This window comes from Talpa europaea (assembly GCF_964194135.1).
Source record: "Talpa europaea genome assembly, chromosome: 2".
Classification (NCBI taxonomy): domain Eukaryota; kingdom Metazoa; phylum Chordata; class Mammalia; order Eulipotyphla; family Talpidae; genus Talpa; species Talpa europaea.
In genome coordinates, this window is record NC_140068.1 from 60102592 (window position 1) to 60127580 (window position 24989).

The 24989-nt window shown below is 43.8% G+C and overlaps 1 protein-coding gene across 1 annotated transcript in view; it reads right to left on the reverse strand.

Annotated features, from left to right (window-relative positions):
• The window catches only part of NT5E (5'-nucleotidase ecto), a gene marked incomplete at both ends in the record, with an annotated part of 47854 nt that overhangs the window by 11481 nt on the left and 11384 nt on the right, over positions 1-24989 (reverse strand). The window contains 2 exons of the mRNA XM_084258596.1: positions 13503-13691; positions 16575-16797. Of these exons, the coding sequence (XP_084114722.1) occupies positions 13503-13691; positions 16575-16797 (412 nt within the window). The remainder of the gene's footprint in view (positions 1-13502; positions 13692-16574; positions 16798-24989) is intronic.

Consider the following 24989-nt stretch of genomic DNA (forward strand, 5'->3'; position numbering starts at 1 on the left):
TTAGTTTTTTTTTTTTTTTTTTTCAATTGAAGTATAATTGAATGGGATACAAAGAAGACATACAAATGGCAGACACATGAAAAGATGCTCAACATTACTAATCACCACAAAAATGCAAATAAAAACCAAAATGAGATCTCTTCTGACAGTTGTCAGAATGGCTATTATTACCAGAAAGAAATAAGTGCTGGTTGGGGACTGGGTGGGGAATAGTGGACCCTGGTGCACTGCAGGTACAGTCAATATGGGAAACAGTACAGAGATTCCTCAAAAAATTAAAACTGGAACTTACAATCCAGCAATTCCACTTCTGGGTATATATGCAAAGAAAATGAAAACACTAATTAAAAATGATATGTCTGAATTGTGACCTTTATTTTTCTGCCGTGCACAGACATATCAGAACTTACATAGAATGTAAACATTAGGAATCCCACTCCCCGGTGCAGCACCTTGTCGGATGAGAGCCACAGTCTGCACATGCGAGCTCAGATCCCAGCTCCCTTTTGACAGGGTACTCTCTCCAGTTCTAGGAAAGGGCTTGATGTTTCTATTGATAGGGTATGAGACATGTCATTGACATTTTAAAAGGATTTAATTGGGGAAAAGGGACTGAGGGACTAGCTGGTCTGCTTTGGCTCATCGGTGCCTCTTCCATAGTTAAGGGCTCTTCGCTTCCCCTTAACTCAGCAATTCCAAAAAGCCACTGGCAGAGAAAGCAGCCCTGGGCGCCACATTTTCCACACCATTCCATGGTGCCCAGCCAAAGATGCTCGTGCTCAAAATAGATTCTCTCCAATGGAACCACACATCTGACTTTGGAAACCCGCTTGTCATCTTGGTAGGAGAGAAATTATCCCCAGAATTCTAGCCCAGCCATCTAGCAAACACATACAATGGGCCCACACCTGGAGGCACCGTGGAGCTGTGGGCTGGCATGGAGCTGGTGAGCGAGCATTACCTAGCACAGCATGGTGCCTTGTGTGGGGAGCAGCCCCTCAGGAATATGATGGTTCCAGGGTGGCCTTCCAGCCACCAGCAAGGGCAGATCATGTGACAGAGGTGGAGGAAGCAGACTTTGAGGTGATTTTCATTTGACTGAAGGAATTATACTACGTTTTAAGGCAGTCCATGCTAGGATTTTCACGTATATGGGAAGTGGCTTAAGAACTTCTGGATTTCTGTAAGACTGGACTTTTACTTCACATCATAGCTTCTGTAGGACTTGAGTTTCTCTTTAATTATTTGGAAGTGCTCAGTCCTGCAGACACTGCTCTTAGCTGTCTCCTGGCCCCTGTGTCCTCAGCCAAGCCCAGGCTTGGCCACCAATAGCTTTGTGCCTGGATAACTGTGACAACTGCCTTTGAACTGGCCTCTGAGCATCTCTTTATAATCCAGTTTCCACACCGCAAACTGAGTGATCTTTCTAAAACATAAATGTGATCATTTATGTGTTTCCTGGCTTTGAAATATTTTCTGCTGGTCTTATGAAAAATACTACCATTTTTGATGTGAATACCATAACCTACAAGACCTACATGATATGACCCTTTCTTAGCTTGCCAGCTTCCTATAGACCCCTTGCCCTGCACTTCTGCTATCTTAGCCTCTTCCATGCCTTTTCCTCTACCCTTGGAGTGAGCCCTGCTGCCAGAGGCCTGCATATCAGTTCCATATATCTTTACGCTTTAATTTATTCATCTGTAAAAATGGAGACCCGGGCCTCCCTGGTGGAGCAGGTGGTTGAGCACAGTGCTGTGAAGCTGTCCTCAGCCTCTGCAGTGCCGGTTCCATCCCCGCCGATCTTGGAGCAACCCACATGGTGTGCAGACCTCTCCTGTCTCGCCCGCTGCTCCCCTCAGCAGGGTGCTTCGGTCTATCTGCCTGTTCTGTTCCCCACTCTGTCTCCGGTGAATCCTCTCACCCTCCTGTGCATCTGGCCTGTACCCTGGCTCTTGTATAAATAAAAAAATAAATAAATTAAAAAAAATAAAATGGAGACCCTTAGGGGTTGTCAGGATTAAAGAAGTGAATGCAGCAAATAAAGCTAGAAACTCAGTAAAGGTTAGTGATTATTATTTACCAGTTTTAACTCGTGGTTGTCTTCCTGTTCTTAGCCCAAGTGTCAGTTCCTCAAAAGAACTGACAGCTTTGATCTTAGCTTTTGATCAGGTCCTGCTATAGATGCTCTTGCCACATCTTGTACCTCTCCCTTCACAGCATGCTCTGTGGTTATACATGATATGATTGACTTATTTGCAAAATTACACTTAAAAAAATCTGATCAGGATCAGCATCTCTTTAAAGACAATACATTCCATGGAGGCAGGGGCTGCTGTGCACCTAGCACATGGTAGGTGTTAGTAAATGTTTGTTGAGTGCTTTTGTGGGGAATCCACATGTGGAGGTGAGCAATGTTGATGTGTATAGGGTAAGTAAAAATTATCAGCATTTTCTACCCTCCTGCTATTAGCATTAATGATGGGTCCCTGTGGTCCTACATGTGTGCCTAATGGCAGACACCTGGAATAGGGTATGGGCGTGCATAGGTGGGCATACCTGGGCTGAGAGGCTGGGCCTATAAGGGTGGTGTCACGGGACTGCCAGGAGAAAAAGAAACAGCAACGGCAGAGAGAAAGCAGAAAAGAGCCCATAAGAGAATGCCAGAGGGCCCAGAAAGAGTGAAGATTCGCCGGGGACTGGGAGGCCTGCCAGCCTCCTTGCAGCCTGGCCTCCCTGGCCTTCCTGCCTGCCAGCCTTCTTGCAGCCTGGCCTCCCTGGCCTTCCTGCCTGCCATGTACCTGGGTGAGCCATTTCCCACCCTGTGGGGCTCCTTTGTTTGCCCAACCAGTCAGGACTGGGTGTAGGCAGATATCTGGATTGGATTTCATGAGGGTTACACCTACAAATGGTGTAAAAAGCTCAATAAAACTCTCCTTTACCCATCTGCCTGGATCATAGAGAACCTGCTCTGTGCCTTGCTGGCTCTACAATGTGTTAACTCCTCTCCCCAGTGGCCCTCAATTCAACATCCCCAACTAGCCAGCCAGCAAAGAGAACTGAGTGAGTTGCTGGGAGTCAACAGAATGGGTATGGTACTTGTTCAGTTTCAGTTTGGTTTCATTCTGAGGCTACTTTAATTTATTTTATTTTATGCATATAAGAGCTGGGGCACAGGCCAGAGGTGTGGGGGGTGAGAGGATTCACCAGAGACAGAGTGAGGAAGAGAACAAACAGATTGACTGAAATACACTTCTGAGGGGAGCAACGGGTGAGTCAGGAGAGGTCTGCCTCGCCATGTGGGTTGCTCCCTGGCCGGCCACGGACTCTAACTCATGCAGCAGAGGCTGCGGATTGCTTCATAGTTTGCGTCTTAACCCCTTGTGCCACCAGGCAGGCCCTCTGGGGCTACTTTTATTTTTTAGATTTATAAAACAGATTTAATTACTGTTTTTTAATTTATTTTTAAAGATTTATTTATTCATGCATAGAAGAACCAGAGTACAGGCTAGATGTGCAGGAGGATGAGAGGATCCACCAGAGACAGAGAGGGGAACAGAACAGGCAGACCGACTGAAATACACTGCTGAGGGGAGCAGCAGGTGAGACATGAGAGGTCTGCTGTGCCATGTGGGTATCTCCCCAGCCAGCCGGGATCGAACCCCCGCTGCAGAGGCTGAGGACAGCTCCACAGCACTGTGCTCAACCGTCTGCACCACCAGGGGAAATCCTAATTACTGTTTTTTAAAAAAGTGGTTTAATTTTTCTTTTTTTTAAATCTCTGAGTAACTTTTCCTTGCAGGAAATCCTGTGGTAAGGCAAGCCGTAAAGTGGGCCGCTCAGGTAGCCCAGCTCTAGGCTCTGTGCAGGGCTGTGGGGAGACTCCTCCAAGAGGCCCCCAGGCCAGCTGCCACTCCCTGGCCCCCTCTCTGCCCCTGACACAGAAGCAGTACCTGCTGTCCAGGACAGAGGGTTCTCTCCTGTCTTCACAGTCTAGTCAAGAAGCTTTTGCAACTAGACAGTGAGTCACCCTCTCCTAAGTGATCTTTGTAGCAACCATGGAACATAAGCGTTCGTGTCTCCTGCAGGCATTCAAGGGAATCTCTAACTCCCACTTTGTCCCTCTGTTTGCACATGCTTAATTGGCTGCTCAAATTCTTGCTCTTGGACTTCAGTGATGACTGGGAGGACTAAGAGACCAAGCATCTTTGAGTAGCGGCAGGGTGGGCACAAAACCTTCATGAAATCCAAGCCAGGTGTCTGCCTACACCCAGTCCTGACTGGTTGGGCAAGCAAAAGAGCCCCGCAGGGTGGGAAATGGCTCACTACGCTCACATTTACTCATTCAGTAAAAATTTCCAAAGCTCCAACAAGTACCCAGCCTTTTGCCTCTCCATGGTTGGGCAAGGATAGGCCTGAGGTCTCTGCTTCGTCTTTATAAAGCCAGGCGAGGCTGTGCAATGGAGGGAGGGCAGAGGAAGGAGCAGTTCCCCAAGCGGCCCAGCACCCTTCTCTTCACAGAGGATCTAGCCAGGCCCCTGGCTTAGTGTCCTTCCAGATCCAGACTTCCCATTCACTTTTCACATGATGGAAAGGGTTTATATATAACAAATGAAGCAAGAAAAAAAACCCCAATAACACAGCCACCCTCTGTTTTTACCACAAAGGCCTGTTACCATGCAGGTTCCGAAGAAATGGAATGGTGAGAGATACTGATGTGTACCTTAACATGTCCCTGTAGTTCCATTTACTAACAGTGCTCTTTTCAGAAGTAATGAGTTTATTTCATGAGATTAAAAAGGAGGTAAACTTGGGCCTCCCCAGTGGTGCAGTGGTTGAACACCATGCCACGAAGCTGTCTGCAGCCTCTGCAGCACCAGTTTGATTCCCCGCCGGCCGGGGAGAACCCCACATGGTGCACAAACCTCTCTTGCTGCACCCGCTGCTCCCCTCAGCAGTGTCTTCAGTCCGTCTGCCTGTTCTGCTTTCTGCTCGGGCTCTGGTGAATTCTCTCACCCTCCTGCGCTTCTGACCTGTACCCCAGTTCTTGTATAAAATAAAGAAATAAATCTTTGAAAAAAATAAAAAGCAGGTAAACTTTATCATTACTTAATGTAAACCTGATAAGTTTTTTTAAGGAAAATCAGCACTGAGGTGGAAAAGGCATTCTCATGGTGGTCACATTGAGTGGGAAATGCTGTGTTTGCATTCAGTGAGGGGCCTGACATCTGATTCCCATAAACTGTACAATATCCACTGGTGAACTGTGGAGTGAGGAGTATGCAATATGAACTGGTTTTCCTGGAGATCAACTGGCATGGAAGACCAAATCATGACAGAATTTGGAAAGTCCCTTCTAGGTGAATAGTCGCAATTTCACAGCCATGGGTATCTAGGCTTTTGAGAAATCTATAAACTAAGGACAAGAGAACTGGGTGAGACACAGCCAGAATGCTTGGGATAAAGCACCCTTTGCATTCCTGATTTCTTACCTTTTAAAGGCAAAAAGATACATATGGTCACTATATAAAATTATAACAAAAATATCAATTCAAGTTGTTAACCAGACTAAGCCCAAGATGGAGTTGCTCATGTTATTTTTTTTTTTAAGATTTATTTATGTGGAATATTATTCAGCAATCAAGAAAGATAAACTCATGCTATTCACAGCAATGTGGACAGAGCTAGAAGGAATGATGCTCAGTGAAATAAGTCAGAAGGAAAAAGAAAAATACTGGATGGTTTCACTTATAGCAGGAACATAGGGGAACCAAATAAGACATCAGTGTAAAAAAATAATAACAGTACAAAACACAGCAAAGCAAAAACAGACAATTATAAATCAGAGACATCCTGCAGGGGAGGAGGAGGGAGATGGATCAGAGGGAGGGAGGAGCACAGGGGACTGAGGTGATGGTGCACGGGTGCCTTGGGGAAGGAAATTCTATGGGGACTACACCTGAGGGGGTGGAGGGAAGCAAATATTGTTTAAAAATGAATAATGGTGGGGCCTCCCTGGTGGCACAAGGGGTTAAGACGCAACCTATGAAGCCATTGGCGGCCATTGAAGCACAAGTTCGATCCCTGGCCAGGGAGATATCCGCATGGCGCAGCAGACCTGTCCTGTCTCGCTGGCTGCCCCCCTCAGTAGTGTATTTCGTCTGTCTGCCTGTTCTGTTCCCTGCTCTGGCTCTGGTGAATTCTCTCACCCTCCTGCACTTCTGACTGTACCCAGTGCTTATATAAATAATAAATCTTTAAAGAAAAATGAATAATGGTGTAAAAAACTTAAAAAAAGAGAAAAAAACCCGTCAGTTTCAGGCCACATTTTAAAGTATCTAATAAAATTTGTAGGTGAATTTATCAAGATTGCTGAATAAAATGTCACTATGTGAAAAAAATTTATTTATGCATATAAAAACGGGTACAGGGGGCCTCCCTGGTGGTGCAAGAGGTTAAGCACAGCACTGTGAAGCTGTCTGCAGCCTCTGCAGCATGAACTCGGTCCCTGGCAAGCCAGGGAGCTACTCACATGGCACAGTAGACCTCTTCTGTCTCTCCTGCTGCCCCCCTCAGCAGTGTCCTTCAGTCAGCCTGCCTGTTCTGCTTCCCACTCTGTGCCCCAAACCTCTGACCTGTACCCCAGTTCTTTTATGTATAAATAAATAAATCTTTTTTTTAAAAAAGAACAAACTATTAAAAAAAATTAAAAACTGGAGTACAGGCCAGAAGTACAGGGGGTGAGAGGATTCACCAGAGTCAGAGTGGGGAGCAGAACAGGCAGATCTACTGAAATACACTGATGAGGGGAGCAGCGGGCACACAAGAGAGGTCTGCTGTGCCATGTGGATTAGCTCCCTTGTCAGGGATAGAACTGGTGCTGCAGTAGCTGAGATCATTTCACAGCGCTGATGCTTAACCCCTTGTGCGACCAGACCAGGGAGGCCCCTGGAGTCACTCAGGCTAAATCCCACATTTGCAAGTCAAAACTTCACTGTATTTCTATGCTCTGTTCTCTCAGAAAAGGCAGGCCTCAGACAACCAATCAGCACTTGCCTGTTCAGCACAAGTTACCTGGCTGGCTCCAAGGCTTCACTTCACCCCACAGAAGGAAAGTAACCTTGCTTTAACCAGTAAGTAAATGCCCATGGCCACTTCCTTGTTCTTCATTTTAGTCTATAAATATTTCTTGCTCTTCAATGCTCTTTTGTGTCTGCTGGGTGGGATGCCGCCCAACTCATGAATCACTGAATAAAGCCTACTGAATCAGTAAATAATCTGTGGAAAATTTTTAAAAAATAAAATTTAGTATTAATTACATTTATGTGGTAGAGAGAGGTTTTTTAAAAATGTATTTTTTATAAGTGGTTAATTTCTCATTTTATTTATTTTTTATTTTTTTATTTTTTACATCATTGTTCAGTTTAAAAAAATTATTTTTAAAGTAAAACGAGTATTACAGTGTATTTGCCAAGTGGAGAAGTAAAAGAGTATCCATTGTCTCACTACTCCGTGGTAATGGCCATATAATTTCTGTGATTTACAAAAATGTACATGTATGGATCATGATGAGTGGAAAACTGGTGACAGAATACACCTCAGGGAGAAAGCATACTGTTTAGTAAAGTGCTTATGAGAAGACAAGAGTCTGACAGTTTTGGTTATGGTGTCTTTGCTCCTCTCTTCTCCAAGGTTAGGTGAGGTAGGTTAGGGATGGTAGACCAGGTGGGGGACCAGATTGAAGATGCTTAATTAGTGGGAGAAATATTGAGTTTCAGGAGTAGCCTGGGATAAAGAGGGTAGAGAAGTAAAGAAAAGGAGACCACCAAAGTGGTAGATGGTGGGCACTCCGAGGAGAGGCGGGCTGAGGAAGAAAGGCCAACCAGTGATAAGTGCCCCAGTGGTAATGGCGGAGGGCTTTGAAGACCAGGACTCAGTGCAGGTTACAGGGTGTGCCGTGCTATGGCTGTGTTTTCTATGGTGCCATGCAAACTCCTAGGGTAACTGCCCGTGTGTACAGTGTTTGGGGGGATAAGAAGAAAGGTCAGTAGGTCTTGTTGCATACATAGGAAAGAATGGTTTGAAAGAGCAAGGCCAGAGGTGCTAAGAATTCAGCAGAAGTTAAACTTAGGTTCAAGGAACCAGGAAAAATAAGGGATCTCAGATTTGATATTTCTTTGAGAAAGATTGAGAAAAATTCCAATATTCCCAAGTTTTGTGGGATAAGGAGTCTTTTAATTTGTTAAAGTGACCTCATGTGTTAGTTTGAGGATTTGTGACTCTCAGGTAGTTACAGTCTGGAAAATACATCTTTCTATGGATCTTAGTGGAACCCATCATGGTGATCATTTCACAATACACGTAAATGAAACCATCATGCTGTCGACATTAAACTTATGCAATGACATATGTCAATGATTTCTCAATAAAACTAAAAAAACTGTATGCAGATAATTTATGTATCCTCCCTCTTTTCATTTAAAAGATTTGACATCTTTTAGACCCACTATGCTCCAGGGTCCAGTTCTGCTCATATATTACCTAATAGAACCCCTGCAACTTTCTCTGGGATAGTCAGATCATTGTGACCATTTTTAAAATAAGAAAGCTGAATCCCAGAGCTGTTGACTTATTTGAGATCAGACAGCAAGTGGTGACCAACCCGGAAGGGAAAGGGGTTGGTCAGAGTCCAGAGCCCTTTCTACAACCCCATGTTGCTTCCTAAAGAGGTCGGGAAAATCCAAACCTTCTTGGAAGTCTGTCAAACAGCACAATTAAGACAACAAAAACCACAGCCCCAGGAAGAGGTTTATACTTTGTGGTAGGAGTGGGCTTATGGTTTCACAATAGTTGATCAGTAGCTCCCCTTATAACTCAACCCCACCAAAGACCTTGTATGCATTGGATAGTCATCCTTTTTAGATTTTGGTTTAAAATAGTCCCAATTCATCTTGAAAGGCAAATTCATGAGAAGTAGTGAAGTCTTATCAGTGTTCTATGATTGCAATAATCACCAACTGGAGGCTCTGACTTTGCTCCATTAGAGAAGCTGGTGCTAAGAAGGGGGTGTGGCTACAATGACTGAAAGGGTTTGAGCAAGTGGCCAAGTCCCTGTGCCAATCAGAATGCTGTCCTTGAAGTTACTGCCGGCTCCCCTGCCTGTTATTTGATTCTCCCAACACACTTAATAAGGCACAGATGTTGGCAGTCCTTATTGATGCCCAAAGGAGATGGTTCTTTGTTGGACAGTGTTTTCCTGTCCTGTGGGTCTAGGAAATAAGACCATTCTTTTGTTCTGAGAGGCAAGATTCTCTTAACCAATGAGTGAAAATTAAGGAGAGATGAACAGTGACCACCACCAGTAGAGTCTTTGCCTTCCTTCTAATGAAGCCCCGACAGGCTCCTCTATTCCTATCACATGCCTGCAGCATGAAAAACAAACAGCAGGGTTTTGTATCTGTTCTTTGCAATTCCATTACTTTGAGAATGAACTCTGAGGACATTAAAATCATTTATGTTCTCTAAGTAAATGAAAAGGCATGAATTTCATATTCAGCAAATGTGTATCTAAATCTAGAAGCAATGAGAATCGCATAGTTAAAAAAAAAGGATCAAATAAAGAAATCCTACTTTTTTTAATACAAGAACGGGGGTACAGGCCAGATGCGCAGGAGGGTAAGAGGATTCATCAGAGACAGAGAGGGGAACAGAACAGGCAGACTGATGAAATACACTGCCGAGGGGAGCAGCGGGCGTGACAGGAGAGGTCTCCATGCCATGTTGGATTCTTGCCAGCTAGGTGGTAACTACATTAAATAAATAACAGAACAGAAAAAAATCAGATGCATCTGCTTTTGAAATTTTCTTTCAGTTTTTCAGGAGTGTGTCTATTTGTTTGTGTGTGTTGGGTCCTATATGTGTTGAAATTGTTCAAACAAATTGAAAATTCCAAGGGATGTATTATTTTACCACATTTTTATTATGAATTATGTTTAACTTTAACTCTATGGTAATTTCAAAAACAATTCAGTGGAACCTCTTTTTAAAGGCTGGGAAAATTTATTTAAATAAGTGGATATGCCTTATTTCCTAGTGTGCCCTGGAACTACTTTTAATTGTTAATTTTATTCCTCAAGAATAAGTATCAAAATTTATTATAGTTGTGAGAACAAGTATAATCTTGGTGAACAATCATAAAATGCGAAATAAGTGGCAAAACTAAAAGAGGCAAGTTTTTTCAGAGGCTATAATTATCTACTTCAAGATTTATGGATAAGTAAATGATCATTTTTATCTTTGCATCTTTCTTTCATAGTCATTCATCACAAATGAAATTCATTTACTTAGCAAAAGGCACATACTGATCTGTAGGGCTTCACTGGCTGGGACAAAAGTGACATAAACAAAAGGACAAGCTGCAGAATTAACAGGAAGTAAGGCTTTGTCCTGAGCTTTTCCAGACCCACCAAGGCTGTGCGTGAGCAGCAGGCACTGGGATGCGGCATAGATTAATATGGCGTAAAGAAATATCACGAGGAAGGTTGGAGTGACTTCCAAATACCTTTGATTCATCTACTGTTTTCAGCACACCTCATTTAAAGATGAGCCTCTCAAAATATGGGCTAGTTACAATAGGAGAGAGTTCATTTACTGGGTGGACCTGGCAGTTTAAAAAGGTGAAACAGAAGAGAAAATATCAAGGTGCATTCCTGATGCAATATGAAAGTGTTCTTTCTGTGTGGCATGCACATGCTTGTACACACATGTGCCTGTGTTCTAGCATGTGAATGCACACATGTGAACGTGTATGCTGAGTTTTCATGTACAATGCCTTTCTTACTATGAACCACAGTCCAAAAAGTCTGAAACTACTACTCCACTGGTGAAGGGCAAGGAGATAGGAGGCGGACATCTAGCTCCGGCGCTGGGCCCTACGCTTCTGATATGGCCTCAGAGAAAAGTTAAGAGAAGGCTGTGGGGAAAGGTTTAGTTCTGGTCTTACCCACAGAGCTGGGGAATGCCTGAAATAAGAGCTAGTAAATTGCTAGACAGCACATCACTTACATCCTTTCATTACATACATGAAGTTACATCACCTTTTGTAATAGTCACTGTTGCCACCCCCTCATTTTACAGTTGGGGGAATCAGGCAGAGTCTTAAACCTGTGCCCAGTGCTGCCTGTGTCCTGCTGCAGTGGATTTTCCTGGTCGTGCTGTCCTCAGGGCATCTAACCTTCCTGGGGGGACTTAAGTGGCTCTGGGAGGTTTGACTGCAATGTTACTTTCTTTAAGAAAGAAATTTACATCCCTGGCAGTGCCCCTGACTGTCCAAGTCATGCTGAAGAATTGTCAGCTTTGTGCCTGGAGCTGTTTTCAACATTTTATACCATCCTTTCCTGTGACATAGTATTTATCCTTCTTGTGAGTAATGTAAGTACTTCATCTATTTTAGTCTGTTTAAAAAAGAGCTTCGTTAAGAAAACTTAACACTTGAACTCACTGATAAGTGTAATATTCAGTTTGAAATGATTCTTTAGACTATGTTTACTGAGGAGTAAAATAACTTGTGAGGGAACTGAATCAGTAAGGAAATGAACACCTGGACACTAGCGTTGTTTTCTTAGGTAAAGGTCAGCCCTACCCGTCATCATCATGATTGGCTTATTTTTCCTGGCAGGCAGTTCCACGCCACAACCAGGACTACAGCTATTTGCAATTTATAAAGTGTTTCTGCAGACACCAGCTCATATAATTCTCACAACAATGCAGCACTTTGAGCATTATCCCCATTTTGAAGTGAAGCCAATAGGTTCAGAAGTTCAAGATTTTTTAAGTGAGTCAGAACTGAAGTCTTCTGCCCTGGTGTTGTGTTTCTTTCTTTTCTATCCATAATTTGTTTCTCTTTTTTGATTGCAAAATTAATACACATTCATTATTTGAAAACAGAAGTGCGAAGAAGAAAAAAAGCTACCTGTATTCTCTTCTTAGATAACCCTTTTAACATTTTTGGTTATTTTCTACTGTTTGGGATATTTTTCTTTACTTTTCCTTTGATGAAAAGAGAATGTCCTCAGAGAGCTCATGGAGAGATGGCCGAAGCAGCAACCTCCTTAGTGGAGGAGTGTTCCCCATCAAAGCTCCTCATTGCTGATAAAAGCCAGACACCATCCTGGCCCTCCTAGTCTTCCTTTTCTTGAAAATACTTCAAAGCTTCTTGTGGCTGTGGTGGGGGGCCCAGGGGGAAAGGCTCGTGGAGCCAGACCCAAAAGTTCTTGGACATTATAGATTCAGATGGAGGTAAAAAGTGGTTTTCTAACTAAAAGTACCTAACACAGAGAAGCCAGTGGGAGAGAGGATGAGAAATACTGGGGGCCAGTGTCTCCCAAGGCACTCCCTCCGGTCTAGTGTGTAGTATAGTCAGGGCTTGAGCCCAGAGTTCCAGTATCTGTTTCCTTTTTTTTTTTTTTTTTTAAGATTTATTTATTTATGCACACAAGAGCTGGGGTACAGGCCAGAAATGCGGGGAGTGAGAGGATTCACCAGAGACAGAGTGGGGAACAGAACAGGCAGATCAACTGAAATACACTGCTGAGGGGAGCAGTGGGCCAGATAGGAGAGGTCTGCTGCACCTGTGGTTAGCTTGCTGGCTGGGAATCAAACTCGTACTTCATTGGCTATGGATAGCTCCACAGGTTGTTTCTTAACCCTTGTGCCACCAGGGAGGCCCACCTTTTTTTAAAAAAAAATTATTTATTTATGTATATAAGAACTGGGGCCACAGGTGTGGGGGTGGGGGGTGGGGTTGAGAGGATTCACCAGAGTGGGAGCAGAACAGGCAGATTGACTGAAATACACTGCTGAGGGGAGCATTGGGCGAGACAGGAGAGGTCTGCTGCGCCATGTGGGTAGCTCCCTGGTCAGGGATCAAACTCATGCTGCAGTGGCTGTGGGTAGCTCCATAGTGCCTCGTCTTAACCCCTTGCACCACCAGGAAGGCCCCAGTTACTGTTTCCTTTGAACCTACATATCAGATCCTGTCACCTTGACGTGTGAGGGTCTTATCTATATTATTTTGGTTATGCTTAAAATTTTTATATAACATGTTGCTTTTTGGTGTAAACTGACTGTTGGGGGCTCAGCAATCTTTTTGTTTTATATATATTTGCATATATATTATATATATTTGCATATATTATATATTTGCATATATATTTGTTTTATATATTTGCATATATATTATACATGTTATATAAAGATATTGTAATATGCCTAAATTAATGTAATTTAGGTCATTGTGAAGCAATCAATTATTCTGGTAATGTTCTAGAATCTTTCCTTGAGAAAGATTCACACATGTTAACATTCAATATGTATTACATGACTATTACACATTATGTAATATAATCCATACTATAGGTTAAAAAAGCAGTAAAAATAATAAGCTACAAAGACAAAAGTTATCTAGACATCCTGGCCCACATCATTTTTGGGGAAATAATTACCTGTATAAAGAAATGTGTTGGAGTGGCCTCCCACCACGACGTCCACTCCCTTCACTTTCTGAGCGATGAGTTTATCCATCTCAAAGCCAGAGTGTCCCAGTGCAATTATTTTGTTCACACCTAGAGTTGTTAGCTTATCAACTTCAGGTTGTAAAGCAGCAATTTCTTCTTCAAATACTAAATCTGTTCCTGTGGAGCAAAATAAATAAAATGGACATTATTTGGCAGTAATTTTTATTATATTACTTATTATACACACTGATATGCCAGTAAAAGACACCTTCATATATTGAGGCTCTTCACTTACTTAGACTAACACATATTTATAAATCACATATGAAATCCCTAGAAAGCCAAAAAAATTTCCATCAATAGCCTCAGTTACAATCACTCAGTGTTACATTAGTTTAGGATTGTGAATGATAGTATGTTGCTCAAATTCCATGTAAAATTATGAGGTTTCAGACCTGGAAATCTATTTTTTAATGTGTTTTATATTTAGATTTCTGTTATGCCAATGCAGAAAATGAGCACACAAGTGTGATACTATATGTATGCCAAGTCATAATGCTGTATGTACACCTTTCACCTACACAGCATTGTATGTCAAATATATTGGTACGTATTATACATGTATACCCTAACTCTTCAGTCATGAATTCAGCAGCCCCTGAAATCAAGTCCTCACCCAACTTTCCAGCTTTCCCTACTCTGAAACTTTGTTCTAGGAAACTACACCTTCAGCTACCTTGTGACTGTGGTCCCTGCGCACTCCTGCTCTCACCATTCATCCCAGCAACATTCACTAAGAACTTCCCAACTGCTACTCCCCTGCCCCCGCCACCTGTGTCTGTTCTACTGAAGGCCCTTGGCCCTGGGGTTCTTGACAGGACCCTCCAGGGGTCAAGGAGGTCTTTGCTCAAGTCTGTCTGCCCCCACCCCAAGGCAACCATCACTTTACCCATGCCCCCTTCCTCTCTCCCTCCGACTTTACAACTCTCTTGTGGTATTTAATTACATTCTATCTTAAGTGAACTACAAAAAAACAGTGGACAGAATATAAATTATGGAGACATAGTTTGCTTTCGAGTTTGCTGCCTAATAAATATTTATTTAGTTTTTCAACAAGTCTACATCTTTATCTGAAATTCCCAGCTGACCTCTATGTTACATTCCAGATGTTCATTGAGAGGAGACACAGGTTCTGTACTCTGGTTGCTCAGGCCGCTGCTGACAGGTAGAGACTAAGGTTTTTTCTGGTGTTATCGGTACTCAGACTAGGAGCATCTGACCAGGTGGCCACTGTAGCAAGAGGCCACTCATCCCAACCCTACTCACTGGGAACATTTGATTTGTTAGAAGTGAGGCGGCTTGCTTTGGTGGTGGTGTGGTAACATATATCTGAGGAGGTGTGACTCTGACTCACATACGGTGCTGTAATCAATGTGGTTTCAGTAAGAAAGAAAACAAAGAAAAAAAAGGCATCAGGCAGCCTGGCTCCCTCTGTAATCTCAGCCCTATCCTCTTTGCAGAAGCCCACTCTCCCCCCCACCCCTCACCCCTGAGTCCTCAGGTCGAAGCCTGCCAAAGTCACTCTGGTGGGATCACATCCTTTTTTTTTTTTTTTTAAAGATCCATTTATTTATTTATACATGCACTGGGTACAGTCAGAAGCGCAGGAAGGTGAGAGAATTCACCAGAGCCAGAGCGGGGAGCAGAGCAGGTAGAAGGACCGAAGTACACTGCTGAGGGGAGCAGCGGGCGGCAGGAGAGGTCTGCGCGCCATGTGGGACCCTCCTCCAGTGGCCGGGGAGCAGCAGGGGAGCAGCCGGGGATCAAACCAGTGCTGCAGAGGCTGCAGGCAGCTTCGCAACCCAGCGCTCAACTGCTGCGCCACCGGGGAGGCCCTCAAGGGTTGGTTTTAAAGTTTGTCTTTGACCCTTTGTTTGGTTTCTCTGTATTCCACATATAAACAACACCATCCTGTATTTATCTTTCTCTTTCTGGCTAATGCTTGCTCCTGGTTTCCCAATTTCCTTTTTTTTTTTTTTTAAGGGAGATAAATTCTTTTTTTTTTTTTTAAGATTGATTTTTATTTATTTATACAAGCACTGGGTACAGTCAGAAGCGCGGGAGGGTGAGAGAATTCACCAGAGCCAGAGCGGGAAGCAGAGCAGGCAGAAGGACCGAAGTACACTGCTGAGGGGAGCAGCGGGCGGCAGGAGAGGTCTGCGCGCCATGTGGGACCCTCCTCCGGTGGCCAGGGAGCAGCTGGGGATCGAACCGGTGCTGCAGAGGCTGCGGGCAGCTTCGCAATCCAGCACGCAACCGCTGCGCCACCAGGGAGGTCCTCCTAATTTCCTTTAAATAAGGAAAGAAAACTTGTTTCGATAATTTAAAGAAAATACCATTTTGTTTTCACTGCCAAGGTGTTTCAGTGAAAGTGTTCCTATGAAAGTGGTTCAAATGTTTCTTGAATGGTCTTAACATTGTAGAATAATGTATGTACACATATGTATACACAAACACATGTATATCGTAGCAGCTTTATATTAGAATATAGATATACACATGTATCTACACACAGACACAACAAAGTCATTAAAACTACAAGAGATAAATAATGAAAAGGAAGAAGGTAGAGTTAACTAGACATGTCATAACCATACTAGAAAAGGAAAAGATAAGGTGTACTGAGGTAAAACCCTAGCTCTGGGTCCCTGGTTCTGAAGAAGGAAGGGCAGTGAATTACATGAGTCTCATTCTGGAGTAAGTGACTCTGTATTGTTTCGCACTGGTTACAAACAGCCTTTCACCCAATTTTGAACTCACTGATTTTAAACAATGATATTGTTTATGTCAACAAAGAAGTTCATTGAGCAGAAGAGTGAATGTCTTCAAGGCGAAACTGAGAACAACATGGAAGTCACTAGATGGGTTTCATCAATGTCATCCTAAGAACACTACCATATGTGATTCCTGTTATTATCTATAATGTTCATTAAAATAACACCAAATCCTGAGTTAGTGCATCTATTTTCAAGCAACGCATGTCAAAAGAGTAGAAAATACCTGGATTTGAGAGATAGGGCGTTTCTTTTGAGGTATATCCAACAATTCCCACCTTTTCACCACCAATGGAAATAGCTTTATATGGAGCATAAAGTCCTGATATTTGAGATGCTAGCGGCCCCTTTGCTTTAATGTTTGCACTCAGAATTGGAAATGTGGCGTTTCTGAGGAGTGGATCAATCAGTCCTTCTACACCATTATCAAATTCATGATTTCCCAGTGCCTAGTAGAAAGAGGAAAGAGAAAAAGAATTAGGAACTCTGGAATTTCCAATAGAAGCATACTTTGAAGAGCATTACACTAGGCCAGAGGCACGCAGACCTGGCTGGGCTCTGGGAGGGTAACTCCATGGCTTCTGTCCTCATGCCCATAAATCTTACTCAATGGCCCTGAGGCTTGGCTCTGGGACACTGAGCTCTCTGGCTGCTCTCCAGCCCCCACACCGGGGGAAGGAAGGTGGCCTCAAGGCTCATCAGGTCCCCTGGAGAGCTGGCTACAGGCCACTGACTTGCCAACCCCCCACTGGAAGCAGGCTAGAGGGTCTGCATGGTCTTTTCACATAAATCCCCATTTCAATGCAAGAACCCAATCATCCCAACCTCCATCTTGGGAGAACTGTCTTTCTTCTCACAGCCACTTGGTTATAATCTACTATGTCCCCATAATTGTTTCCTCACAAGAGCTCCATAGTCCTCAGTGGAGAAAGAAGATTCACAAAGGCAAGCAGGAGATGGCACTGTCTTACAGTGTGTCATCTGTTTCTTCTTTTGGGACCACCCTGTGTTTCATTCCCGGCTGTGTCACAGGTGACGAAATGATCACATGACTCTGGGGGTTCTGGATACCTCCTGAGCAAAGGGCTTGGTGAGACCTGGCATGGGTTCTGCCTCCATCTCCTTTTCTGTCTCCCATTCCTCACTGCTCTGGGAGTGACCACTGGGTGGGTACAAAATAATCAGCTCTGACTTCAGCAGCTCCTTCTGACAAAACATGACACATCATTCACTTCCCTGAAGAACCTTCCATCCTCTCTCCATGACCCTCTGAATAGTCCCGTCTCCTTAAAGCTCTATCTCCCTGCTGCTATCTCCCCCTGCTAGACCTAGCTCCCTACTGCTCAGGCTGCCAAGGCTGATTCCCTGAGTACTTAAATGTGTGTTTCCAACTTGCTCAACAGCTTTACTTCAATTTGGAGCAGGCTTGAACGTGCTGACTGGTGGCCCCTCCATAAATTAATGTTACCCCGCCCCCCATATTGTCTTATGGACCCACCCGCTGCTTCTTTATTAGCACTTCCTTCACCCTAAGGGCATGTCTACTTGTTGGGGGGGTGTAGGGGGTGGGGGGGTGTGGGGTGTGGGGGTGTGTGGGGTGGGGGGTTGGGGGGGCAGGCCCTGGCCAGGCCAGACCCAGTTCTCTTGGGCTGCCCCCTGCCCTCCCCTCCCAGGTAGGCATGCCCTGATCATCTGGGCTCAAAGGAGAAGGTGCATGATGTTTCCCCTGTGCATATGCTTGTCCAGAGAGAGCAAACCGATATTACTTCTGCATTCGCCCTTCCCCCATCCATCTCTGAGGATCTAACCATTTTTAAATCTATTTGCTATTTACTTCTAATTGCTTCCATCTTAAAGGCTGATCTAGACTTAAATATTCTCTCTGTTTTGGGTGACTGTCACCTTTTTTCTCTTCTATTCTTGGAACTTCATGTTTTCTTTTTATGGGGAAATAAGTCTCCCTTATCAGATGATATTAACTATCTTACTTAATGGGCTTATAATTCCTGAAAGCTTATCCAACTGTCAGTCACAGGGCATTTTATTGACGGCATTTTACTGTGGGTATTCAGCAAACATGGACTGCTATATTTTTCATATGTTTGTTCTGTGGTTAATGCCTCCTCCCCCAACTTGAGTGCAACCCCTGAAAGTGTTGATTTTGGCCATCTTTTCACCTCTCTGTCCCCTTGGGGGCACAGGTCCTGATCTGGGTGCTTAGGCTGCTGTGTGGTCTCACTGAATGGTCTCATTCATATTTGCACCTTCAACTCCAAACATAACATTTGCTGCCCTGACTTTTCTCCTGACCTCTAGATCTAATGTCTAACTGCTACATGAACATTTCCTCCCAACATCTCAAAAGCACCCCAAACCTACTGTGCTCAAAATAGCCCCCCAACACTCCCTCTCTTACCCAAGAGACCATCATCTACCCAGGCAATAAAAGCAGTAACCCTGGAGCTGCTGGATCTCTCCCCATCACTCACTCTCTTACCTCCTACGGGCACTCCTCCCCTTGCCTAAATGCCCCATTTAGTCCATTCATTGCTGTTATCTGAGTGCAATCCTTGCTCCTGGACTATAAATTAGGAAGCAGAATCCTCCTTACTGGGCTTTCAGCTATCCACATTCCTTTCTCTGACCCATCCTAGATATACCCTATCTATGTGTGCCACCTCTATATATTGCTTCCAGAATAAGCTTTCTCATATGCATGTGAGATCTTGTCATCCCCGCTGTAAGTTCCTCCAGTGGCTGCACTGCCTTTGTGGTTAAATTCAACATCCTGAGTCCTCGGTACCTAGGTTTTGAGATCTGGCCTTCTCTCTCACCTTACTCCCCCAGCCAATGTCTGACATCTACTCTCTAACATGTGAGGCTAGAGGCGGGGCTGCCTCTGCTGCTTATGAGCTGTGAACAGGATGGTTTCTAACCACAGCTATTCTGGAGGGGTAGTGAAAACACCTAAGTTGTAATGAGAATAAACCAGCATTTAATAAACACTTGCTACACACAACTATCACACAAACTCTTTTGTATAAGAATGTAATTTTGTGCTGTGAAGTGGGTGTTATAACTATTATCAATTTACAAAGAAAAAAATGAGATCTAGAGAAGTTAAATACATCGTTCAAGGTGACATAAATAATTAATAAGTAGTAGAAGTGGGGCTAGAACTACTGCTGTTTGACTCCAACCTTCATAATCTCTATGCTTGGGTCTAAGGGTTGAGGCTGGACATAGTGAGCATTTCAAATCAAACCCTAAAATGCTTGCAGTTTTCCTGCTCTCACTATCTCTGACCCTCTGTAGATGAGAGATAAGGATCAACTAATTGATACACAGCTAGGTAGACAGAATAGAAAAGTCCTTTTTCATGTCATGCCTGTACTAACTTATTCAACTAATGGTTTTAGTTACTGAAGTCTGATGGCCCTTTTCAAAGAGAAACATCCCAAGAAGTCTTCCTATCCCCTGTCTGAGCTATCTGCCCTTCCTCTGCTCTAATGGTCACGTCTATGCAGCCCCAGCAGACGTGCACCTGCGCACTCAACCCCTCTCACCTCTGGCTCACTCCCTGGAACAGGGCAGGGATCCCCCATTGTGTGAGTACATGATGAAGCAAAGAAAGCTCTAACCAGTTCCCTGTGTGTATATACAGCATTACCTACAAACAATGCAGAAAAATTCCTTGTAAATACTCATTTTCTGCACAGACCTCTCCTGTGTCACCCCCTGCTCCTTTGCAGATATTTCAATAAATCCACCTTTTCTGTTCTTAAACATAAACACTCATTTTCTTTAGAAATGTGAATATCCATTTCCATTCCTTGACTTTCTCCACCTGTCTTTCTTCAACAGCACTTACTAGGACTTCATTATTCACAGTTTTCAGAAGAAGGACACACAGCTCACCAGCCACACCAGGCTCCTGTCATGTGGCTGGCAAATGGGGGCACGCGAGAAATGTATTATATAAATTGATCGTATTTCCATGTCAATTTTTTATTAATAACATGAAAATACCTCAGAACGATCTGCCCAAGAGAAGGACTTGGAGCAATAAGAGAACAGAACAGAGCAGGTCACCTTTCCGTGTTCCTTTACCTCTTACAGGGAGTTTATGGAAAAAACAGAAGAGATTTAAAAAATTTATAATGCAGTATCATTCCACTTTGCTTTTGGGTCCTCTGTGAAAATTTCTGTTCATGTTTCTTACATGTGCTTATAAGTCCTTGGTTGCTCTGGCGCCCAGTTTCCCTTGTGTCTTTAACTGCCCATCCTGATCTGAGCTAAACTGTCACTGACCACTCATAGCTATGACCCCCACATCAGAAAGTGACTTTGTGACCCTGTCATATTCTTTTTTTTTTAAAGATTTATTTATTTATTTATACAAGCACTGGGTACAGTCAGAAGCGCAGGAGGGTGAGAGAATTCACCAGAGCCAGAGTGGGGGGCAGAGCAGGCAGAAGGACGGAAGCACACTGCTGAGGGGAGCAGTGGGTACGGCAGGAGAGGTCTGTGCGCCATGTGGGACCCTCCTCTGGGGCCAGGGAGCAGCCGGAGATGGAACCAACGCTGCAGAGACTGCGTGCAGCTTCGCAACCCAGTGCTCAACCGCTGCACCACCGGGTCATATTCTGCACCCTGTCATATTCTTATGCTCGCTCTCCTTTTCCTCCTTCGCCTTCCCCCTTTCTTTGCCTTCCAAATATTTCATTTGTAATATTGGGCTCATTCATTTTTTTTTTTTGGCTCATTCATTTGCTAATCACATTCATGCACTACTTCTATCCCTATGACAATGTTGTATAATTTTATTACAAACACTAAATTTACCAAATGCACTTTTTCTGTAATTTAAGAGTTGAGTCTAGCAAAATGACCACCAGCATCTCCAACACCAGTATCATACAAGTATAATGTGAGCATATGGTCTAGCATATGGTCTAGTATAATGTGAGCATATGGTCTAGCCTCAGCTGCTCTCCCTCACTGCTTTCTTTGTGCCGGAGATGTCTTAAACATTACTAAAAAACCCCATAAAATTTGGGTGCCATACTATCTATTTAGCCCATTGCATTATGTCTAACTACCCAAACACCTGGAATGTTACCTGACTTTTAAAGCTAAAAACACAGGGCCTCCCTGGTGGTGCAAGGAGTTAAGTGTTAGCACCATGAAGTTATCAGGAGCCACTGCAGCATGAGTTCGATTCCCGGCCAGGGAGGAGACTCAGATGGTGCAGCAGACCTCTCCTGGCTCTCCTGCTGCTCCCCTTAGCAGTGTATTTCAGTAGATCCAACTGTTCTGCTCCCCACTCTGTCTCTGGTGAATCCTCTCACTCTTTGCATCCCTGGCCCACACCCCAGCTCTCAAATGCATAAATAAATAAAACAAATCTTTAAAAAATATATATAGCTAAAAATATGAAAAAGGACAATGGAGATTCCTTTCTTCTGTGACTCAAAACCCTGCTGTTGTTGTTAAACTCTGAGGAGTGTGGTACGATGCTTTCTAATATCTTCTGCAGGTATTGTGCAGTTAGGAGTGAGAGAAAGCTAATGTTTCTAAAGTTTGGCTTGTAATCCTGACAAATTCCACGTACAGACCAAAGTCTACCTTCCCTTCAGGGATAAGCCTTTCCTCACTTAAGGCAAACCTTCAGGTAATCATGAGGTAATCACATCTCTGATCATTTATTTCCAGTGCTTAAGCTAAATATTTAAACTAGTAATCAATTGCTATCTCTTGGATACCAAAGTAAATGGAAGGTACCTAGTATTCACCCAAGTTGGATGCAAACAAATGCATGATGTCACAATGCCTGGTCTCCCTACCCCTTTCTCTGTCAGGGGCAGATGCCAATTAATTGACTGTATTCCTCTTTCCCAGTGAGTTTGGACAGAGCCTCAGAATCTTTCTTATCCTGGCCCTGTAAGGAGTTCTTGTAAATCAACTAGAGATGGCACTTAGATGAATTGGTTTCATGCTTGCGCTAGGATTATACGTGTATGATCTATTAACTTTTTTTTTTTAAGATTTATTTATTTATATAAGAACTGAGGTACAGGTCAGAGGTGCACAGGAGGGTGAGAGAATTCACCAGAGACAGAGCAGGGAGCAGAACAGGCTGAGGGGAGCAGCAGGCAAAACAGCAATCGTCTGCTGTGCCATGTGGGTTTCTCCCTGGCCGGCCGGGATTTGAACCCGCACTGCAGAGGCTGTGGATAGCTTCACAGCGCAGCGCTCAACCGGCTGCGCCACCGGAGAGGCCCTGATCTATTAACTTTTAACAACAATGATTAACAAATGTAATGGGAGTCACTAAAAAGGCAATCTTTTCACATAAAAAGGAAAGAATCCTTCCTGACTTTTCTCTTTTAACAGTATTTGTTTTGCGAACAGAATGCCTGGAATAGTCACAGTGGCACTCTGCTGCCTGCACACTGTCCACTAAGGCCACACACCAACTTCCATGTTTTTCTTTTTTAAAGTTCTTCCCAGTAGGAGCTGCCATTTAACCATTTGTTCTCTTTACCCCAAACATATGCTCCCATTGGTATGAACTAAGTGGATAAATGGAAGAAATAATGAGCACACGCCCCAGGGTGAGAGTAAGAGAAAGAAAGTACTTGGAGGAAGAGTGCCCCACAGCCCCAAGAAGGAGGACCAAGGTCTGAGTCTTAATGCTTGTATTTATTCACAGTCTGCAGGAGGTGACAAGGAGTCAGTGTTCTCAGATGGCCTCTTGTTATTCTGGAATATTTTGTTTTTAAGGAGAAATCTCCCACTTTACAATCTCTCCTGTTACAGTGGTTTGATCACGTAATCTCTCTGTTATTAAATAATACGCATTAATTGGCCCCCATTACCCATTTAAAATGTATGAAGCATAGGGGAAATACTTGTTAAATATTTACTGAATGAATGAGTAAGCCAATAAATAATTGGTGGGGGAAGGAAAGAAGCCACAGAAACTTAATTTACAAGACTGGGATTACTGTTATTCAGCCCCCGGGCCAGTTGCCATCAGTGGACTCTTCTCTGACTGCACAAGTGTCATCATGTCCATGTGCACTGTCTGGGAAAAAAGATAACAAGACACGGTATCTCACTTTATCTCAAAAAAGTAAAGGGTTGTGTCTTGAAAGCTTCTAATGATGGATGTAGCAGCTACAGAATGATCATTTCATCAGGCAACTGGGTCCTAAAAGGCCAGGAAGTAGTAAAGTCCTGAAGCTGAAGGGGCCTCAGAGGCCAAGAACCTCTTAGGCGTTGACACGCAGCTGCATTCTCAGCTGAGCAACGTGCCCTCAAATAAAGTTCTCAGGAGGTCACAGTGGACCAGCTCTGAGAAGCACCACATACAGCATCCCTAGTGAGCTTGCAGCAGAATTTTTAATGCAATGGTTGCCAGTATTTTTAATGCAATGGTTAGACTTTTTCCCAAATTGTGAAATGACTCCTGTCTTCTCCATTTCAGACTGGCTCAGCTTGAAACCACACAAGGGGGGGAGGGGTTCACAGATACTGAAAACACACCAGCCCTGAAGAGGGCCCGAGGCCTGCCCCCTTGTCCATTTCCTGTCTCAGGAGATAGCATAGGGTGCTGACTGGTGTGACTTGGTGCTTGCTGCCCTTTCCTCCCACACCCTTCGTGTGGCCCCTGACTCCTCATTTGGAGGCCACCGAGTCCCCTGTCAGGCTGAGCCCCTGCAGAGGACACTTAACCCCAGTAAGCTGTGAGAAACTTGTGAGGATTCATGTAGGAAAGGAACCCGCACAATCAGAGGGAAATGCAGAGAAGCACCGAGCACCAGACAGCCTCCCCTTCTCCGGGGTCCTCCTCTGACAGCCAAGAAGCCATCAAGTTGCTCTTGTTCTGGTTCCATCCCTCATGTGGTCTTTTCCTCCACCCTCCCACTGCTCCCTCTGCCTCATCACTTCTCTCCCAGACCCTTCCAGAGTCTTCCAGCCTGTGGGTTGGCCACCATACTTACACAACTTCCACCCTCTCCCGCAGGCCACCAGCCTACTCACACCCAGCCCACCATGTCTGGCCCTTGCTTTGGGATCTCCAGAGCTTTCCACTTCCCACGGGAATCACAGATCTGATTCCTGGGATGCCTTACGAGACCCTCCTGGATCTCCCTGAGCTGCTTCTTTTCTGCAAAACTGTACCTCAGGTCCAGGAACACCAAACGTTCCACATGATTTATTTATTTTTTGATAGGTAAATGATACCATTTCTTTATTTTTTTCTTTTTTAAAGTTATATGTCATTTGTTCTTTTAAAATCAATATTTTAGAAAATTTGGAAATTATTGAAAAACACAAAAGAAAAATAATAATTACGTATATATTGCTAGGCATCTTCACACATTTTTCCTTGAGTCCTCCAAACAACAGCATGAAGTACAATAGTTAATTTTGTCCCCACCACAGTTACACAGTTATTTCCCCTACAGGTCATAGAGGTTAAGTGAGTTGCCTATATCACACAGCTAATGAGAGAGAGTGCTGGCCACCAAGTCAGGTTTTTTGACCTTCAGACTCAAGCTTTCCCCACTAGAGTTATTGTCCCTAGAGGGATTGGAGAGGACAGAAGTGCACTCTATATACATGCCTGGTC